This window comes from Tubulanus polymorphus, chromosome 11 (assembly GCF_964204645.1).
Source record: "Tubulanus polymorphus chromosome 11, tnTubPoly1.2, whole genome shotgun sequence".
NCBI lineage: Eukaryota > Metazoa > Nemertea > Palaeonemertea > Tubulaniformes > Tubulanidae > Tubulanus > Tubulanus polymorphus.
The window spans coordinates 2,628,010-2,645,450 of NC_134035.1; the positions used below are offsets into that span (position 1 = coordinate 2,628,010).

Here is a 17,441-nt window from a genome sequence, read left to right on the forward strand (position 1 = left end):
ATCAGTTGAAAAAAGCGCAGAAAAAATTCTTAAATTTAAAATTCATGCATCATTTATCCGATATGATATAAGTGATATGATGGTAAGATCGGTTCTAAAAATCATGCTTAAATATAGCGCGTATGTATATGTACGTAGATATATATATATATATGGACGGAATTGCGATTTATATTTCTACAATATGGAAGAGCGTAAGATTATAATATAAGTTTTTACAAGATTTCACAGTTTGTTTCTAATTCTTTGATTTTAGTAGTCTTAATGACAAACCTCTGCACCAGTTCCAGCTGGCCCTAGTATCTACATACATCGGTGTCATGGCATAGGTCTTAGAAATGTTCAGTGGACGATGTTTGTTCTATAGCCAGGCAATCTAACAACTTAGGATGCAAGGCCATTATTGGACTTAAATCAGAGGCTGGTTGCTCAAAAGTTTGTTAGAGTTTACCAGTGGATAGTTGATATAGTGACAATTAAAAGTTCATCGTTCAATGGTATTTATCTGCTGGTTGTCTTTTGAGCGACTGGCCCCGGAGGTGTACAACTGGCCTGTCGATTTTAAAAAGTGATCCTTTTCAATTCTATAGCCAACCATGGAACTGGATGCAGAGTTTCGCTTGCTCTTTTTCCACGCAAAAAATACTGAACTGCTTGAAAATATAATTTTCCCTAAATACAATAAGTATCCCTGATCTATTCTCTTAGCTAGAACTCCACTCGCGGCTACTAACTAAGGAAACAAACAACACAAATGGACTTTTGTCTTCAAACAACGTCCACTAAAAACCCCAAGCATTTAAAGCTCTAAAAATAATACGTTTTCCCTCCAATCATTGGGAAATTAATTCTCATCTTTCATTTATTTATTTTTTTTTGGTAAATTTTTTTTCTTTCTTTATCTTTATGGAGCGGGACCAGCCCGCCTCGCGACGTTTACGAATAAACGCCGCGGATAATTATACGTCATCCGCCGGACCAGCCGGCGGGAATACTACAACTCCATTCAACTCACTTCAACTCTATTTTCAACTTAGAGCAACATTTCTTCCAGACTTACAGATAAGGGGCTATTAGACTAACCCCCCCCCCCCCCCCCCCGATTAGCAGCATCAGAATCGAACTATTTTCTCCGAATCAACAGCTTTAACTTACAGACGGAATGATACTGTACTCATTCACGAAATGAATCAACTTTAACTAGAATCCCCCTCTCCTCCCTATCCCTGCTAGCATGAACCATACAAAATTACAAATATACAATCAGAGTCAAAATGAAAATGAAATGAATATTCCGAAAATATCAGACCAGCTGAAGAAAATCTCAATTCAATCATTCAAATCATTTACACCAGATTTTGTATTTGATAATCTGAAATTCGATGCCTTCAAGGCTAAAATTTACAGCCAGGGCCAACTTCGGTTATCGGAGTTAGTCGACTATTTGCGAACTAAGTGAAACCGAATGTCAGTTAGTCGGAAATGTAGTGCGGAAATAGTCGACTGCAGGAATGAGCCTGTTCCAAGACGGCTGGCAATGTGAAATGTATGAGACCGAACTACAGCGCGTTGGACCGCTAGTCGAGACTAACTACTAGGACCGAAGTTCGCTCAGCTGCTGCAAAATCGATATTCGACTTCGTTATCACGAAACCGATAATAATTAATTAGTTACCAAGCGCGACCTTCTCATTTCCTGTGACTTCGAACAGTTGAAATCGAACCTGATTAGTTTTGTGAAATTGGACACCTGAGGAATAATATAATTGGGTAGTTTGTTACGAATTCAGAATGCAGTTCCAAGCTCGTTCTGGTCCCGGAACCGATTCAAAAATAAATCAAAAGTTGTCATCAAAAAGGTTCAAATCCACTAAGCGGACTTGAATATATACAAACCCTGAGTTTTACTTTGTACAAGTAGGAACCAATTCCACAGCTATGACTCCCAAATCTCGCTAGTTTACCACAACTGTGGATCAGTGTCCTTTTTAACATTTACAGTCTTACCGCTTAATTCGGATCAAGTTGGACTGAAAAAATTCATCCGTGTTATGAGAAATCTGAATTAACGTCATATCTCGCATACCGGGGTACATCTACGTAACAACATGGACTATGCATAATTGGACTGTTATCAAAACCTGTGTTTAACTGACCTGAATAAGGCGGGTTTGACTGTCATAAAGTGTAGTAGCAAAGAATCATCGAAAATAATAAGTTTGATTCTAAAATGACTAAGATACGAAATACTATTCAGAAAGCAATGAGACATATAAGAATAACTACAGTAGACTATTCCTTACGTCCACCCAGTGCTGAAAGTGGCTGGCTCGCGTTTACTGAGAGCTTGCATAATGACCACTGACACTAAAGTACTCAGCGAACTCCCTCGGTACCGGCCAACTCGATAAACCACTCGTAAGTAGCACTATGAAAACTCGATTTTGTAAAACCAAATATTTCCCTGATTCAGGCTGCTCGAGTCGATGAATTTTATTCATATTCATTCACACCGGTCTCCGGACTTGTCTGCGAAATATCGACAGTTGTATAACGCTACCTAGTGAGACAGTATCTACTGTAAAATCAACGAATAAATCAGTAAGAATTAACGATCTTGTTTTGTCACACGACGGGCACCGGTGTCTGATGGTGTTGACGATGAATTATTTCGGGAAAGAGTTTATCGTCGACGACACTGGTCGGTGCTGCCACCTGGCGCGACGTAATCGCATTAAAATTGTCATCATCTGCTGCCAGTACTATTGTTTTATTCGAGATACGTTCATCGCTTGAGTGTTTATTATTGGTTGAACTATCGTCGGTGATCGCAGCATCTACGATCAGCGCCGGTGAACTGGAACCTCGATTCTCGTCGGAGACCTCGCGTACGTCGCCGAGCGGCGGTGTAGGTGGCGTTGTCGTCATCGTCGTCGCGTTGTTATTTAGGGTAACCGAAGGCGGCGTATCGTAGCGTTTGCCATTCTCGATTGTCACGACTTTCAAACTCACGCGAGACGAAATACCTGGAAATAAACGGAAATTCGAGAAAATGAAATATTTATCTTAGAAAACTGCGTTAAGGTTTTAAACATCTGAAAAGTGCTATCAGTAAATAGAGCGCTTTTAGACTTGTTCTTATCAATCCTAGATTCCTTGTATATTAGTCACAGCTATAACGCAATATTGTTAACTGGTTAAAGCTGGGCAGCTTGAAAAATAGGTTGCATTCAATTACGTATTTAGAAATTGTTGTTAACCACATTTTCAATAACAACGAAGAAAAAAACAACAAAATAACATAAATTACAAAAAATGTTTTCTCGAGCTGGTAGTTTATTTCACGTTTTGACTTTACTCTAAATAGGACTTAACATTATTATTTTGTTATCATTGCGAAATTCTCTACATATATACAAAAACTTGTTAAACCTATAATCTGCAGTAATTCTGCCTGGTTTTCAGCCAAATAGATTATTGAAGGATTAACCTATCGCTAACAGACGTCACAGCGTGTGCGCTTATGTTTACTTATTTACGAGTAGTCATGACGAGGACACGTCATTGTCTTAAGATAATAAACTTTCGCAGAACCGTTAAACCAAACACTGCGTCATTCGTGAAATTATCGATGAAAATTGATCGTCAAAAACATGTTTAAAATATGAAAGCAAATGGATATATGAGATTATCCGACTATAAAAAATAAATCGATCGCTACTTTTCAGCTAAACATTTTTGAAGCTCCTAAAATGTTCGTTTTATATAGGCCTTAATTGAAGACAAAAAATCTATCGCCTGAAGGATGTTTACTCGTCGAAAATTATTTAGTTTTCATTCTCAATGGGCGTCAAGAACGAATTCACTCTGTAAGAATAACGCGTTTAACAAAAAAACCTACACATAATTCAATGAAATGTGCGTAAATAATATTTCTCAAAATCGGACCAAAAAGCTGAAGAGGTATCATATCGAGAATTTCAGCTGAGAATTGTTAATGAGTGAAACCCACAGTTGATGATTTTAGCAATTTATTTTCTGAAAGTTTTTTTAAGTTTTGAGTTAACTTCTTTATCAGAGAAATGAGAAAAAAAAGAATAAAATACTCTATGTTTCTTTTCTTTCTCTGATGATGAATTTTGCGACAGTCAGTTAGTTGTTCGTCCTGCGGAGTAATCAATTTCTTAATTAATCAAGGCCAACTTTTATAGACCGGTAAGCCGGGGGTGGGGTGGGGTTAAACTCAATTGAAAATGAATTTGGTCAGTCTCCTAGGTTATAAAGTTATTATCAGTTTATAAAACCGGCCCCAAATAATTACTCCACAAAGTTGTCCTAAGCTTTAAAACTTGCGGACACAAATTATCGTTACGATATTTAGATAGCAGTACTTATGTGAGAAAACTTTGAAAGTGTTTAATACATAATCCCTCAAAGCGCAAGAGGACGATCGGGAACAGTGGTCACGTACTGTAAATATTTATACTCGAGATAAAAATTATTGGACTGAATTTCAACGCGTGACATGTCGTACTTTAAAATGTCAATTACGTATGACCTTTGTTGAGGTAGGCTTATCGAAGCGTTCTCGTTAGACCTTTCCTAGGACAACGCTGACAAACAGAGGCCTTAACCCGTGCCAAACGACACTTCATACGTAAGTGGATAATCCTATATAATGACGCGTAGATCAAATATTCCAAATATGCCAATTTAGTCTTAGAAAATACCTTATCGCCGGTGATTTAGATTAAAAACATATCGGAATTAAATTCAACTTCAACCCATTAACTGAGAAGAAAGGTTTTTTTTCTTCATAAAACCCTGAGTAATCATTTTAGACCTCCGATAAGATAATAAATCTATAAATGCTAAAAACAGAAAGGTGATACCGAGGTGTATTCTGGAGTATATGATATACTGAAAGTGAGGTACATTATCATTAGTATATTGAGCACATTATGTACTCAAGAATGCACCTCACTATCGATTTTCTGTTAATTACATTTTTAGTAAAAAGGTGCACAGCCATACCCAGCAAATCTAGGCTTCAATATAGAATATTACACAAGTCTCATAAATCAATTACGCCATGACTGTCTTTCAGTCGACACAACAACAACATTAAATATTCAAATCTATTTCCACAAATCACCCGGTCACCTAGTAACATCTTATCGAATTAATGAATTAATAGCTACCGGTTTGTCGAGATATCAAGCGCTATACCAGCTACACTGAGTTATATTCGATCGATATGTAATCGAAATGATGCAATTTCCGCGATGAAAGATTTAATAAGTTATAATCTATAAAAGTGACTTCAGCGTGGATTAGTGACAAAAAGAAGTTCTAAGTCTTGAGAAGTCTTGAACTTTAATAATACCTGCAGTAGCAGCATGGTCGAGGCTTAAGATTTCAAGGCGCGTGTTCACACAAGTTGTTGATACTAAAAATATGCTATCGATGCTGTGGCAAGTGAGGAGAGTCACATCTAGCACGCCAAGTTTACCTGTGCCGAAATCTAGCCTGGACCGGGTCCGTTTTTTGTTGCGCCAAACTTGGCCCTTGTCAAACAGGCATGGCCCTATTTGGCACTAGTGCGGGCCAGGCCAGTTTGGTTAACTAGGGTCCAATCTGACTCCGGTCAAATTTGGCCAGTGTCAAAAAAATTCACGCGATCGCGCTTTAAACCAGTCAAAGTTGACTTTGCTTCCAAAAGATTTAACAACTTAAGAGGTTGTAACTTAGAGAGATGTGAGACTGAAGTACGCACCTCGGTGGTCGTGTTTAGGAGATCCAGTTCGGGACGTGTTGCGAGACGTCGCTCGGGACCTCGTCGACAACGACAGTCTCTCTTTCTCATCCATTATATAGTCGGACATCTCCTACAAATATATAAACACATTGAAAACATTTAAACCCTGCTTTACCACAATACCAGACAACCTGAACTGAGTTACAGTTTCATAAACAGGGCTAAGAGTTAAGACCGGTCTTAGAACATATTGATTCTATAGCCAATCCGAAAACTCAAGACCAATCTTAAGACTTAAGATCACTTTTGGACTTAAGTCTCGACCCAGATTGGTCTGGAGTAATTGAACAGGCAAAGACCTTAGACTAGTCTTAGACCACCTCAATTCTATAGCCAGTTCAATTAGTCAAGATCAAAGACCACTTTTGGACTTAAGTCTCGACTATGAAACAAAACACAGTATATGAGAATTATCGTCGAATCTGACCTTGGCCTCGTTGAATCGTTTCTTGTGTTTTTCGCGCAGTATCTGCTCACGCGTCCATTTAGCGTTCGACTTCGACAGCGCGTCACCTTTCAAGGTCAGCGGATCTTTCTTCGCGATCACCACCGGCGACGTCGGTTTCTTCTCATCGCCATCGACGTTATCGGGATACGGATAAACCGTCTTATCTGCGCAAACAAAAACAAAACACACAAACTTTAAATCAACCTTCATTGATCAGTACCTTATACCATCGTGCTAACCATACAATACCAGATCACACCCGTCTAAATCTAAAACCACATGGAGCCAAAAATCTTTTGTACAGTCACACCGATATATAGAACTACTTTTGCACACTGATAAAAAGAACTACTTTGAAACGAACAGTTCAAATGTTTTGCAGAAATATTAAAAAATCAAACCCTAAAACTTGACGTGATATCTCATAAAATGCAGCGATGATTTGAGATATCTGACCGGTCACTCAGTAACACCCTGGTGGCTTCAACTTCAATGCATGATTCAGAGTTAAACATTAATTTCTATCACAAATAAGACGCACTAACTTTTTATTCGTTTCACGCGGTTAAGCGTTGAAGAAGGACTCCCCATTTGACCTCGATCAGTATAGTATCGCGGACTCTTCCGTTTTAGAGTCCTCGCTTGTATCCACAACAATCCATACAAATCGAAACCTAGTCGAGAACTCAGTGAACCCAGACGGACTAAACCTCAATTACGTATAGAGTCCAGAGTTTGAAATTATCCACCGCGGAAATTACTTTTACGTCGTTAAACTGAGCCATTGCTCGGCTAAAAATGGACGCCGCCATTAGAACACGCTCGCTTGAATTCAATTCACTAAAACACGTGTAAAATTCAATCCATTTATGTAAACCAGAAAAAGACAACCGATCTGAAGTGACTTATTTGTATTACTAATTACGGTTCAAATAGCTGTACTCCAGTGATCCAGTTCAGTTACCACTCGCACTCCTATTGACTGACCACCTGTACATAACAGTCATCTATTATTGTTTAATTAGTAATTAGCGCTAATTGTTTACTTGGTCATGTGTGTATATATGTTTACTGTGGGCGGATATTTAACAGTTTGTCACACCCGGTAATAAGATACTCTCGAATGTCTAAATGAGGTTTTGTAACAAATAGGCGCAAGAAAGGGACGAACCGAATCGAGCTTCCAGATTAACTAGATTATAGTTATTTTTGTTTCGGGAGGTCAAGTGTCAACGCTCTACCTAATATCAAATTTTGACCCCCCTTCATAAACTTTTATAACTTTTAGTTCTCTGGTAAAATAAAAAGTTTTATAATTAACCCGACCACTGGTCATAAAACCAATCTTTTACAGTTATGGCATTTACTGAAAGAAGAGATCTATAGACAATGAGTATTGTATTGATAGGGTGTTGGGGGTGGCATGCCATTAGTTTCGTCAATGATGTTGTTATGGAATTACTAATAAACAAAATGTAAACAAATGTGCAACGATTTGAATCAGAGCCAAACATATCTCAGGTTTTAAGACATGAGGAAAATATGATCGGAGACTTAGAGAAAAGAATATTCGATTCGTGTTAAATCAATTCTTCAAGAGACCCGGGCCAGATGAAGACTAGGTCCGAGACAATTTCAACGTCAAAGCTCGTCAGTAGCTATGCTCTGACGGCGAACGAAGATCAAATCCGGACTGAGCTCATTTCGTTCCTACAACCCTGAGACCAGACTCGGCGAAAATCAAAATTAAATCGTTTTTATCGGACTTCATCTAAAACATACGTAAATGGCTGCAGAAATGGATCCTGGTATAGTCAGATATGGACCATTCATTAAAGCGCGCATACTAATCAATAATAACTCATCATTAATAACTCTTGTCTTCCTTATAAGAGCTAATATTTACTGTGCTTTAAATTTGTTTATTTTGTAACTGTTTTCACGATGTTTAAACAGTTATCTTTGTTACTCAACGATCCTAGTGTACCCACTTGTGGTACAAGGTGAAGCGTACCCCCCTGCCCTGAATGAGTATTATGCCAGGCTCAATGAAAAGGACACTGAAAAAATGAGCCCAGAAACGGAATCAGACCGAGAGGTCGCTAGATGGATTCTCAGAGATCAACTCAGTTGCCATATCGCGAAATGAAAAGACTCGTCGGCGCGCGAATAATGTGGGCGTGATGCGACAAGTTTCTGGGCGAAACAGGTGGCCGATAAACTGAACTGAGCTATTCATTCATTCCATCACACCGGAGCTCGATGATCTGTGAATTCGAGAATACCTTCACAATGTCGCCCGACGAAATTCTTTTCAGCTACTGTCCGTCGCGAACAGGTGCACCTTACGATTTATGAGACGTCTTTGAGAATCTTTTTTAAAGAAAATTCCCTCGCGTACCTATATATGTATACAATGAAAACATTGAATTCGAATCTCTTCTATGGTTCCAATACAAAACGAATCGGGGCCTTTCAGGACTAATAAAACCGAAAAGGTATTATTCTTACTTGACTTTTGTAAAATCAAGATGCCATGATTTATATCTGCGCCGAAGAGTTCGAAAATAGGGTCCACAATAAAATAATGGCGCCATCGCAATTTTAGGCGGTCATAAAATTTTAGAAGGTCATAAAATTTTTTCTTTGAATCTTAAGATCTTACGGGCTACTCTAGCAGTCAATTGAGAAGAACTTTAATTTGCATCAATAGACCACATCGACTAAAGACTCCGAGTAACTTGAAAAAACCAATTTGGCAAAATTCAAACTATCAAACTTTCGTGATCGCGTCGCGAAATATCCAACCAGCAAGCTTAACTCCCCTAAAGTGAAGATGTTTCTAAGCGCTAATAACAAAGAATATCTATCTAACAGACTTAGGGTCTAACGGTCTAATGAAATTATCTATAATACCAACAATTAACGTGACAACCTTAATTCATAATGTACAACCATATAGACCAACAGACCGGCTGATATAGACCAACAGACCGGCTACGTTCAAATCGCCTTGAAACGTTCGCAAATATTTAAACCTCTCGTTCGCCCGATTGACAAACTTTCTCATGTCATCGTTAGATAAACACAGTTATATCTGCGTACATGCCTCTTGGCATGAAATTGATTTTCTTCAAATTCCGTATAGTCAAATTCTTAAGAAAATATATACTTTTCACGGCACTTTTGATGACTATTATGTACATACAGGCCCAATTTGAATTAAAACTATCACCATATTCATAAAAAATTAATTGGAAAAATGGCTTCACATAAGGCCTACGAACGACAAGAATTCAACCGTAATTTGATGTTGTACCGAACCGGTTGGTATTGATCTAAGCTAACCCCGCCTTGATCTATGTTACGATATCAATATGAAAATATACCTAAATCACGAGAGAAATCTTATTCTTTTCCACTGGATGAAAACGGATAATTTTAACCTCTCGAAGTCGTACATATTATCAATAGCTTTAAGTAAGATCACAGGGGCCGGTTACATAGTCATGACTTAAGACCTAAGACCAGTCGAAGGCCATCTTAGATCTACAACCAATCTAACAACTTAAGACCAGTCTGAAGATTTAAGACCGCTTTTGGACCTAAGCCACGACTGTGCAGCCAGTGAGCCCCCGAGTTAACCTAAGATAAAATTCAATCCTACCTGTTACTGCAGTTCAGACACCTGTTACAACGTTCTCGTTAAGACCCCGCAGGGTACAGACCCGGCAGGCACACACGGGGAGCCAGCTCCTACATGTCGTGTATCTCCGACAGGTCCGTACCCTACCGGGACCAACGCGCATCTGACACCCGAAATTACATCGTACGTTTATTTTATATTTTGCGCCAAACTGCACGCTTGAGCGCGATTGAATAGGCCGAACAAAATCCTATTATGGGAGGCTCTCTCTGTTGACCTAGAATAGACAGGTTTTACTGGCGAAAATTGATGCCCGTTGAATAGCTAGCTGGGTAGCCTATAACAGGTTGAATCATTTTCAATGAAGACAATAGTTCGTTGGATCAACAAGAGATATAGATTGTAATTCGTTGTATAGGCCGCTAATGGCACCGTGTTAACAATATATCGAGCTATAATGAACTTTTCCCGCCGAAATCTCTGAATCCCCGAGATCAAATATGTGCGCAAAAGATGGAAGATATCCGATTACCTCCGGGGTGCGTGTTTTAGTAAACAAATTTGAATGGAACACAAAAGACGTTGGTTTTGACTAATGAATGAATAAACAGTTTTAAATCATCGGGTCCTGTATTCTATGTCGCTGAGTAAATATATCGCCTGGTTCCTCGGAGACAGCTCGTTATGAGATACCCGTACATAATAAAGGGACCAAGGGATGAAGAATGGAGGAACAAACTTTATTTAAATAATTACAAGAAAGATTTACGGAAATCACACAGAATGGCCACTTAGCTAGCTTTTCCTTCACTACGGTATAGGCCTACCCTGACATACACGATGTTCTACCTGACTTGATCTGCTAAGAATCCAATCAATACCGGTAATACAGTCCAATATGTAAGACATAGACGCAAACTGTTTGACTTATCCCTGATTTTTAGCTTTCTTTAAGTTTTTTTTTTTTTTTACAAAATTCCTTGACTATTCCCTGACTTTTTTTAGGAAAAGAAATTCCCTGATTTTCGGGTGAGTGGCCACCCTACGACACTACAGTGGATGTTAGAATATAACTGTCTTGCTCCGACTCATTGTTTCAGAATCCAGAATTCTTAGAAATCGCATTGCCGGGCAGCTCCAAGAAATATTAGGTAAGCTGAGTCCAGTGTAAACTTTCTAATCATCATTTGCGATTAAGTTGCAACAGTTACAGGTTATTTGACACAGGATGTATTAAAAAAATCATTACCCGACCAAGGAGTCAAATTTCTTTTAGTGTAATTGGGGATTATTCAAATGTACCGCCATAATTAAACTAAATCTAATAGTTATCTAAGGAATACTGAAGTTGAACAAAGTCCATCAAATTCATTTCATGGAAAGCATATGACAAGCGATATAGAACCATAGAATTTCCATCACCTCAGTTTTCTAGTGAGCTCTCTGTTGAATTCAAGGGTTCCATTAAATCCTGATTACATTAATTCCACTCGGACACTTCAATTACATAATGAAATGCAATCGCTAGAATAATCGGGGCCTATTTCATTCTCAATAACCGAAATTCAATATCATCGGTCATTAAACCCTGACAACCTGTGATTATATAGTGAATTAATTCAACGTTGAGACCTGTATTCGACTAAAGTTAAACTGCAATTTGAGATTCATTTTCTATGTCTACGTCTTAAAACCAGGCAGGAGGTGTTGGTTGCCGATTATAACAATCAAAAGCTTATAAACTGAAGATTCCATTAACTTTGCCACAGATTCAAGGAGTTTGAACATTTTATAGCGAACTTCAATCATAGGATTTGAATGATCTATGAAGGAGTCAGATCAGATAAACTCAGGAATAGTCACATTTATCACATCCTTAAATTGGCCTTTTTCTCTTATAAATGTTTTCACAACAAAACACAAGGGCTGGGTTTCATAGATTTGGAAGAAAAATAGTCCCTAGGAAAAATAGGGAATATTTTGAAATTCGTCAGTTATAACCAACATGGTTCCTCATTGTTACTACGGTGGTTGTTACCCAGATTGAGGATTTACCCCTAGAGATAACTTTAATACCAGTCTATGAAACCAGCCCTAGGATTTCTCAAGTTCATTTCATATGATTTAACCAGATTTGTCGCATCCAAGAAACGGTTTACTGATCACGAACTGGATGGATTAAAACAAGATTTCACTAACTTAAACGCTGCTTGTGCAGAGATTCTAAGCGCCAGGAGATCCAGACATATACATTAGCCTATATATCGACAGGCACTAATTTTCTTGAATTTTTCATACATATTTTGCAAGCAAACATAGGCCTACATCTTCCAGACACGTTTCATACCAGACTCAATGAAATGAAGTGTGTCAATGAGATAATTTCAAACTCACCCGGTTTTAACCGATAAATTCTAGAAGCACGTAATCCCATGAAATTTGTGAAACACTTTCGAACGTTTTTCGAATAAGTCGTCCTACAACTAGGCTAAAACCACTTCACGGCGTTCAGGTAAATTTCAGGGTACAGAAACTACCAACAAATTCAAACGGTCTATAGGCCTACATGTATAGTGAAGGTGGTTAGAATCTATCCGTTAGGCTGTTATCCAATAAATACACGTGTGTCTCAAACAACTGATTCAATTAAGAAAAACAGGTCTCGGAGATTTAATATCGCATTTTCTAACTGAACGTAATCTTATCTGTCAACCGATAAAAGCCTGAGGTTTAAATCCAACCACTTTTCAGGTCATCGCTGATTTTATAGGATTACGGTTATGTTTATTATCATTATTATGGACTCATGGATAGAGTTCTAATATCTGTCGTGCGGCGACACCGGGTCCGAATAACTCTAATTATTGAAATTTAAGATTTTAAAGCAGCTTTAAATATTCTGCAACTATGAACTCTACAAAGCATTGTCAACTTAAAAACACATAGGGCCTAATGTCTATTTATTTTCATCTAATATTTTTGGGATATTGAACTCATACTTCAATTTGGTATTAATAGGACCAGTGAAACTGTGCACTCCAGACACATCACCGTTTTATCTATGAGGGCCAATTTTTGGCACAAGCCTTAAATGTCAATATGACTTTTCTTACTTTTCCCCTACCAACTAGTCATTGTCAATGGGTTCATTTACACTGTCTAAACGGTAGACCTTAATTCATTTCATTCACACTTTAACATACACTGAAGTTAATGAGATAACCTACCAAAGGAACCTCTACGACCAGGGAATTTTACCGAGATGACCTGACCTGATAAATAAAGCCTCAGTTATCAATCGGTACAATCGAATCTCTCAATCAACATAACCGATTAATTTTTATCGTTTGAGCTACTACTCTCCTACTCTTCATCTCGTCACACAGACGGACAGTTGATAAGTTAAAAAAGTACCAGAGTCTAGAGAAAAATACCGGGCAGTTAAGTTAGTAGGGTAATCTGGCGAACTGGGTCCAGAGTAAAAAATCTACTCACCGAATATTTCAACGGAGGCGCTACATCCCATCTTAATCTTGTCTATTCCTCTCTCGACTAATTGGTCAATCAGTCATCCGAATTTGTTGTGATAAAATCCGTAATATAAGAACGAATTCATGCTTCTTCTTCTGGACACCGAACTTTCTTTTTCACTTCCGCGTTCGCCTGTCAAATGTTACTGCGACATCTATCGAAAGAAAGGAACACTAAATATTGGGGTAGATAACGGAGGGCTCCGATGTGGACTGTTGAAATGTCCAAGGCACAAAATCGAGCTTAAAAGGCTTTAAATATAATCAAACAAGTATTGAATTACTAAATCTAGGATTTTATACCCGAGTCAATAGTTTCTTACCAAATTTGATTATGTAAGCCGTAATAGGTTGCTCCGAAAATGTCAAACTCAAAAAGGCTGTCTTCGTTTTACATCAATCCTTACTCTTAATTATATGAAATATAGAGCAACTAAGTAGAATTCCGAATTTAAGCTCATAAACAAAAGAAAGATGTTGATCGATTAATAGGATTCGAACTCGATCAGCAACTCCTATCCAAGATGGAGGACGTTGAATTTTCTCACTTAAATTTCCTACTAAAAGTGAGTTTTTACCATTTGTATACAAAGCAATAAATACTAAGGTTGGCTTCTTTAAAACCCCAGTTTCGGAAGATATCAATAATGCTTCATTCTTCCCTGTGACAGGAGCCCCTTTCTCAGGAATTGCGTTATAATCGCGAAAATTATCAATTTTGCGCCGTCTTGTGGGTGTTTTGTGCACTAATAATGAAAACTTGTATGGTTACTGCGCCCTATAGCCTTTGGCGTTGTTGGGACTTTAAATATTTCACACAAATTTACCGAGTGGTTCGTTTGGATTAATGATCGACGCATTTTGTGAATTTCAGGCGAACTCAAAAGATGTTGTCGTACAGCTGTGTCATGAAGTGTTCAATCATCGTCACGAGAAGAACTTCGTCAAACAAGTTATCGTCAAGTGTTCGAATGATTTTGGAGTGTCGCAATTAGAAGCCAAACAGGTAACTCTACTACCCCAGTGTTCTCCACAAGAGATTTTAGAGGGGTGACTACCCCTTTCATCTTTTAGGCCTACATCCATCCCTCCGAAAATTAGCCACCTCTTATGAATAATATCTGCTGCCTCTACCATACATAGCAGAAAGGCAGTGAAAATTGCTGTGTCGTCTAAATTTTGTATCTGATAATTTTTCTACAGCTTTTAACATCTCTTCGATCAGTCGTCAAGAGAGCCGTGTTCATCGGTTCGTCGGAACCTCGCGCGATCCTGGCTATATTTCCGAGTAAGTATTCCCGGGGCGTCGCTGACGAGCTGATGATAGAAAATAAAATTTATCGAATGATAATAATTTTGTAAAAGCAAACGATTCTTGTCGTTATCATTTCAGGCGATTTTCACAAGAACCTTCGAGATCTATTGGCGAAGATATTTCTCGAAAATATGCAGAATTGGCGAAATGCGGCCGTGAACAATTTAGGTAAGAGATCGATAGGATAACTGGTAAAACGTGCTGCAAATTTGGCTTCATTCATTCGGTCAAAGCCGCTAATAATTGTGCCTGTGCCTTACTTCAAAATTGTCACGCAAAACTGGGCCACAATAGACAGTAAAGTATTAAATGTAAGCGTAAAGGTTGTGAAAAATATAAATACATGCATTCTATGGATTCTTTCTTTCAGTTTCGATGCCGAAATTAATCGATTTTGATTGGAGAGTTGATTTGAAGACGTCGACCGACAGTATATCTAGGATGTCCGTACCGACTTGTATACTTCAAATGCAGGTAATGTCCGGTTATTTGTTGCGTGTGGGGGAAGATAGTCGAAATTGTCCACTTCAATTTCCGAAGTATCGACCGTTTCAATTTCCGAACTCCGTTCGATTTCAGGTTCAAGACGCTCCATCGAAACGAAACGAAGTTCCCGACACGTCGTGTTTAAACGTCGAACTATCGAAGGAGACGTTGGATACGATGTTGGACGGTTTGAGTAAAATACGCGATCAACTCAGTTCCGTAGCCGGAAAATAGCCACGACTCGTCAAAATATAATACTCGTCGACCGTTCTACTGCTGAAACTTTCCCGCCCTTTAATTGTGGAGTAAATTCAACGATTTTTGAAATTTTCACCGCGCGATGCGATGTACATATATAATGCGATATTTCTATGGATAAAATTTCACGATGTTTGAGGTGTCGCCGACTTTCAAGAGATTTTAACACAAATCAACGATCGAATGGATAAACGGCAACAGTCGAAGCGGTGAAACGATTAAAATGGTTAGAGTAAAAGTAGTTTACTTATAATGTCACTGTTGGGACCGAGAACATTGTGTTATAACAAATTTGTAAGAGTCCTTTATAATTCCACTGTTGTGGCCAATGAAAATATGGCGTTAATTTGACGTTTGGCATATGATATTTCCATTAAATTTGAGTAAGATTGGGCAGATTTGATCTCTGAAAAATGTTTGTGTTATCGTGAGCAGTGGTATTAAAAAGGAAAGCTTTAACAAACTTTTACTGTATCTCATGAAGTGAGTAAGTTTACCATTCATTGCGTGTAAACAACGTTCTTCAATGAATGAAAATTAATAATTGGTGCTAACAAAACTTCTCGATTGATTTGTACATAATGATGATTGTCCCTAGCTAGCCCATTTTAGGATTGAATTTTAGAATTACAAACTGATTTCGATGTTTGAGTCTAAAGTGAACCCTCAACCGAGTAACTTGCTGCTGGGGCCGGTTTGTGTAACTTCAACCCTATGGTTTTACTAGAACTGTAACACGGGTTGGTAGATGAATTTACATCGCGGTTAAAGTTCAAACTGGGCATATTTTAAAAAAACTGTGCTAATATCGCAATTGTTATCATAATAATGTAACTATTACCATTATTATCGTCATTAATGTCAGCATGTTTTCTATGTGATTGTTAAAATTATTATAAATCGTAACGATGAATACTCGTAATAAAACGTAAACATTCCTAAAATCATTTCGGTAATAAAACCGTTATTGACTTATGACTTATTTCGGTTGTTCGAGTTATTTTATCATCGAAATCACCGAGTGGAATTTTATCCCTTTACGAGAAATGAATTATCGTAAGGCAGTAAATGATGCCTTACTAGGAAGGAGCTCATCCACCCCATATACGAGATAAATCACAGCTGAACGCGGAAATTTAAATGCATAATTCGTATTTCACAGAATGATCAGATTTTCTCATAGATGACATCATTGTTAAGCGAGTGACGTCTGCTAATGTTAACATCTGCTGCCAGACGCATGTGATTACATCTGGTGACTCTATTTGTATATTTCAAGCACTGATATTAATGTATCTAGCTTGCAATAAGCAAATGAACCATCCGTGGTGCAACTACATTTCCCCTTTTTACAAACAATTATTTGAAATACATACGCATATGCATGAAGTAGAAATATCATGGTCAATTATCCAATGATGAAGTGAAAGTTTGATATGTATTTCATTTAAGTAGTGCCACAAAAAATGTTTCAACAAACTTGAAATGTATATAGCACCAAATAAACTACTGGTATGACCATGTGTATTCCCCAGTCCCCCTGGTTATAACTTACCGTTTGCTGCTTCGAAGTACATTGGTCCTCTACCACTTAGACTGATTCTTAGCTTAAGTCTTGCTTTCTGCTTTTACAGACCTTTGCCATGTTGTCGAGACCTTCATCTGCCGAGTGAAGGAATCAATGGGAATAAGTATCTAGTCGAAAGTGAGATGTTGCTGGTTGGTTTCCTCGATTAGTCTCACACCATGCGCCACTTTCTCCTTGAACTTGCTCCAGCTTACATTTCCAAGTCTCCCGTGCATGAAGGAGAACATATGTCATGCTTCAGTCCTTTATAATGCCAGTGTTGTTGGTACCAATGAAATACATGGCTTTATATCATATTTTCTTTGAATTTAAGCAAATTTTCCCCATAAAAACTTCCGGCGTTAAGTGAACA

At 38.1% G+C, this 17,441-nt stretch overlaps 2 protein-coding genes across 2 annotated transcripts; one reads left to right on the top strand and one right to left on the bottom strand.

Annotated features, from left to right (window-relative positions):
• Positions 1–1,141: 1,141 nt before the first annotated feature.
• Positions 1,142–13,562, bottom strand: LOC141912937 (uncharacterized). Its single transcript, XM_074804371.1, has 4 exons — positions 13,408–13,562; positions 6,246–6,430; positions 5,777–5,888; positions 1,142–3,026 (listed from the first exon to the last, which is right to left on the bottom strand). Exons 1-4 carry the CDS (start codon positions 13,436–13,438, stop codon positions 2,626–2,628), a joined length of 729 nt encoding a protein of 242 aa, XP_074660472.1. The 5' UTR covers positions 13,439–13,562; the 3' UTR covers positions 1,142–2,625.
• Positions 13,563–13,953: 391 nt separating this feature from the next.
• LOC141912767 (COMM domain-containing protein 9-like) lies at positions 13,954–16,428 on the top strand. The gene is made up of 6 exons (XM_074804153.1): positions 13,954–14,008; positions 14,317–14,448; positions 14,646–14,730; positions 14,836–14,925; positions 15,128–15,231; positions 15,337–16,428. Exons 1-6 carry the CDS (start codon positions 13,967–13,969, stop codon positions 15,475–15,477), a joined length of 594 nt encoding a protein of 197 aa, XP_074660254.1. The 5' UTR covers positions 13,954–13,966; the 3' UTR covers positions 15,478–16,428.
• Positions 16,429–17,441: the final 1,013 nt, after the last annotated feature.

Excerpts from the sequence above, each read along its gene's own strand:
- LOC141912767 (XM_074804153.1), top strand. The coding sequence starts at position 13,967 with ATGGAGGACGTTGAATTTTCTCACTTAAATTTCCTACTAAAA. Across the intron at positions 14,449-14,645 it reads CGCAATTAGAAGCCAAACAG|CTTTTAACATCTCTTCGATC; the intron begins GTAACTCTACTA and ends ATTTTTCTACAG. Across the intron at positions 14,926-15,127 it reads TGCGGCCGTGAACAATTTAG|TTTCGATGCCGAAATTAATC; the intron begins GTAAGAGATCGA and ends TCTTTCTTTCAG.
- LOC141912937 (XM_074804371.1), bottom strand. The coding sequence starts at position 13,438 with ATGGGATGTAGCGCCTCCGTTGAAATATTCG. Across the intron at positions 6,431-13,407 it reads CGCCTCCGTTGAAATATTCG|ATAAGACGGTTTATCCGTAT; the intron begins GTGAGTAGATTT and ends TTGTTTGCGCAG. Across the intron at positions 3,027-5,776 it reads TCCTAAACACGACCACCGAG|GTATTTCGTCTCGCGTGAGT; the intron begins GTGCGTACTTCA and ends GTTTATTTCCAG.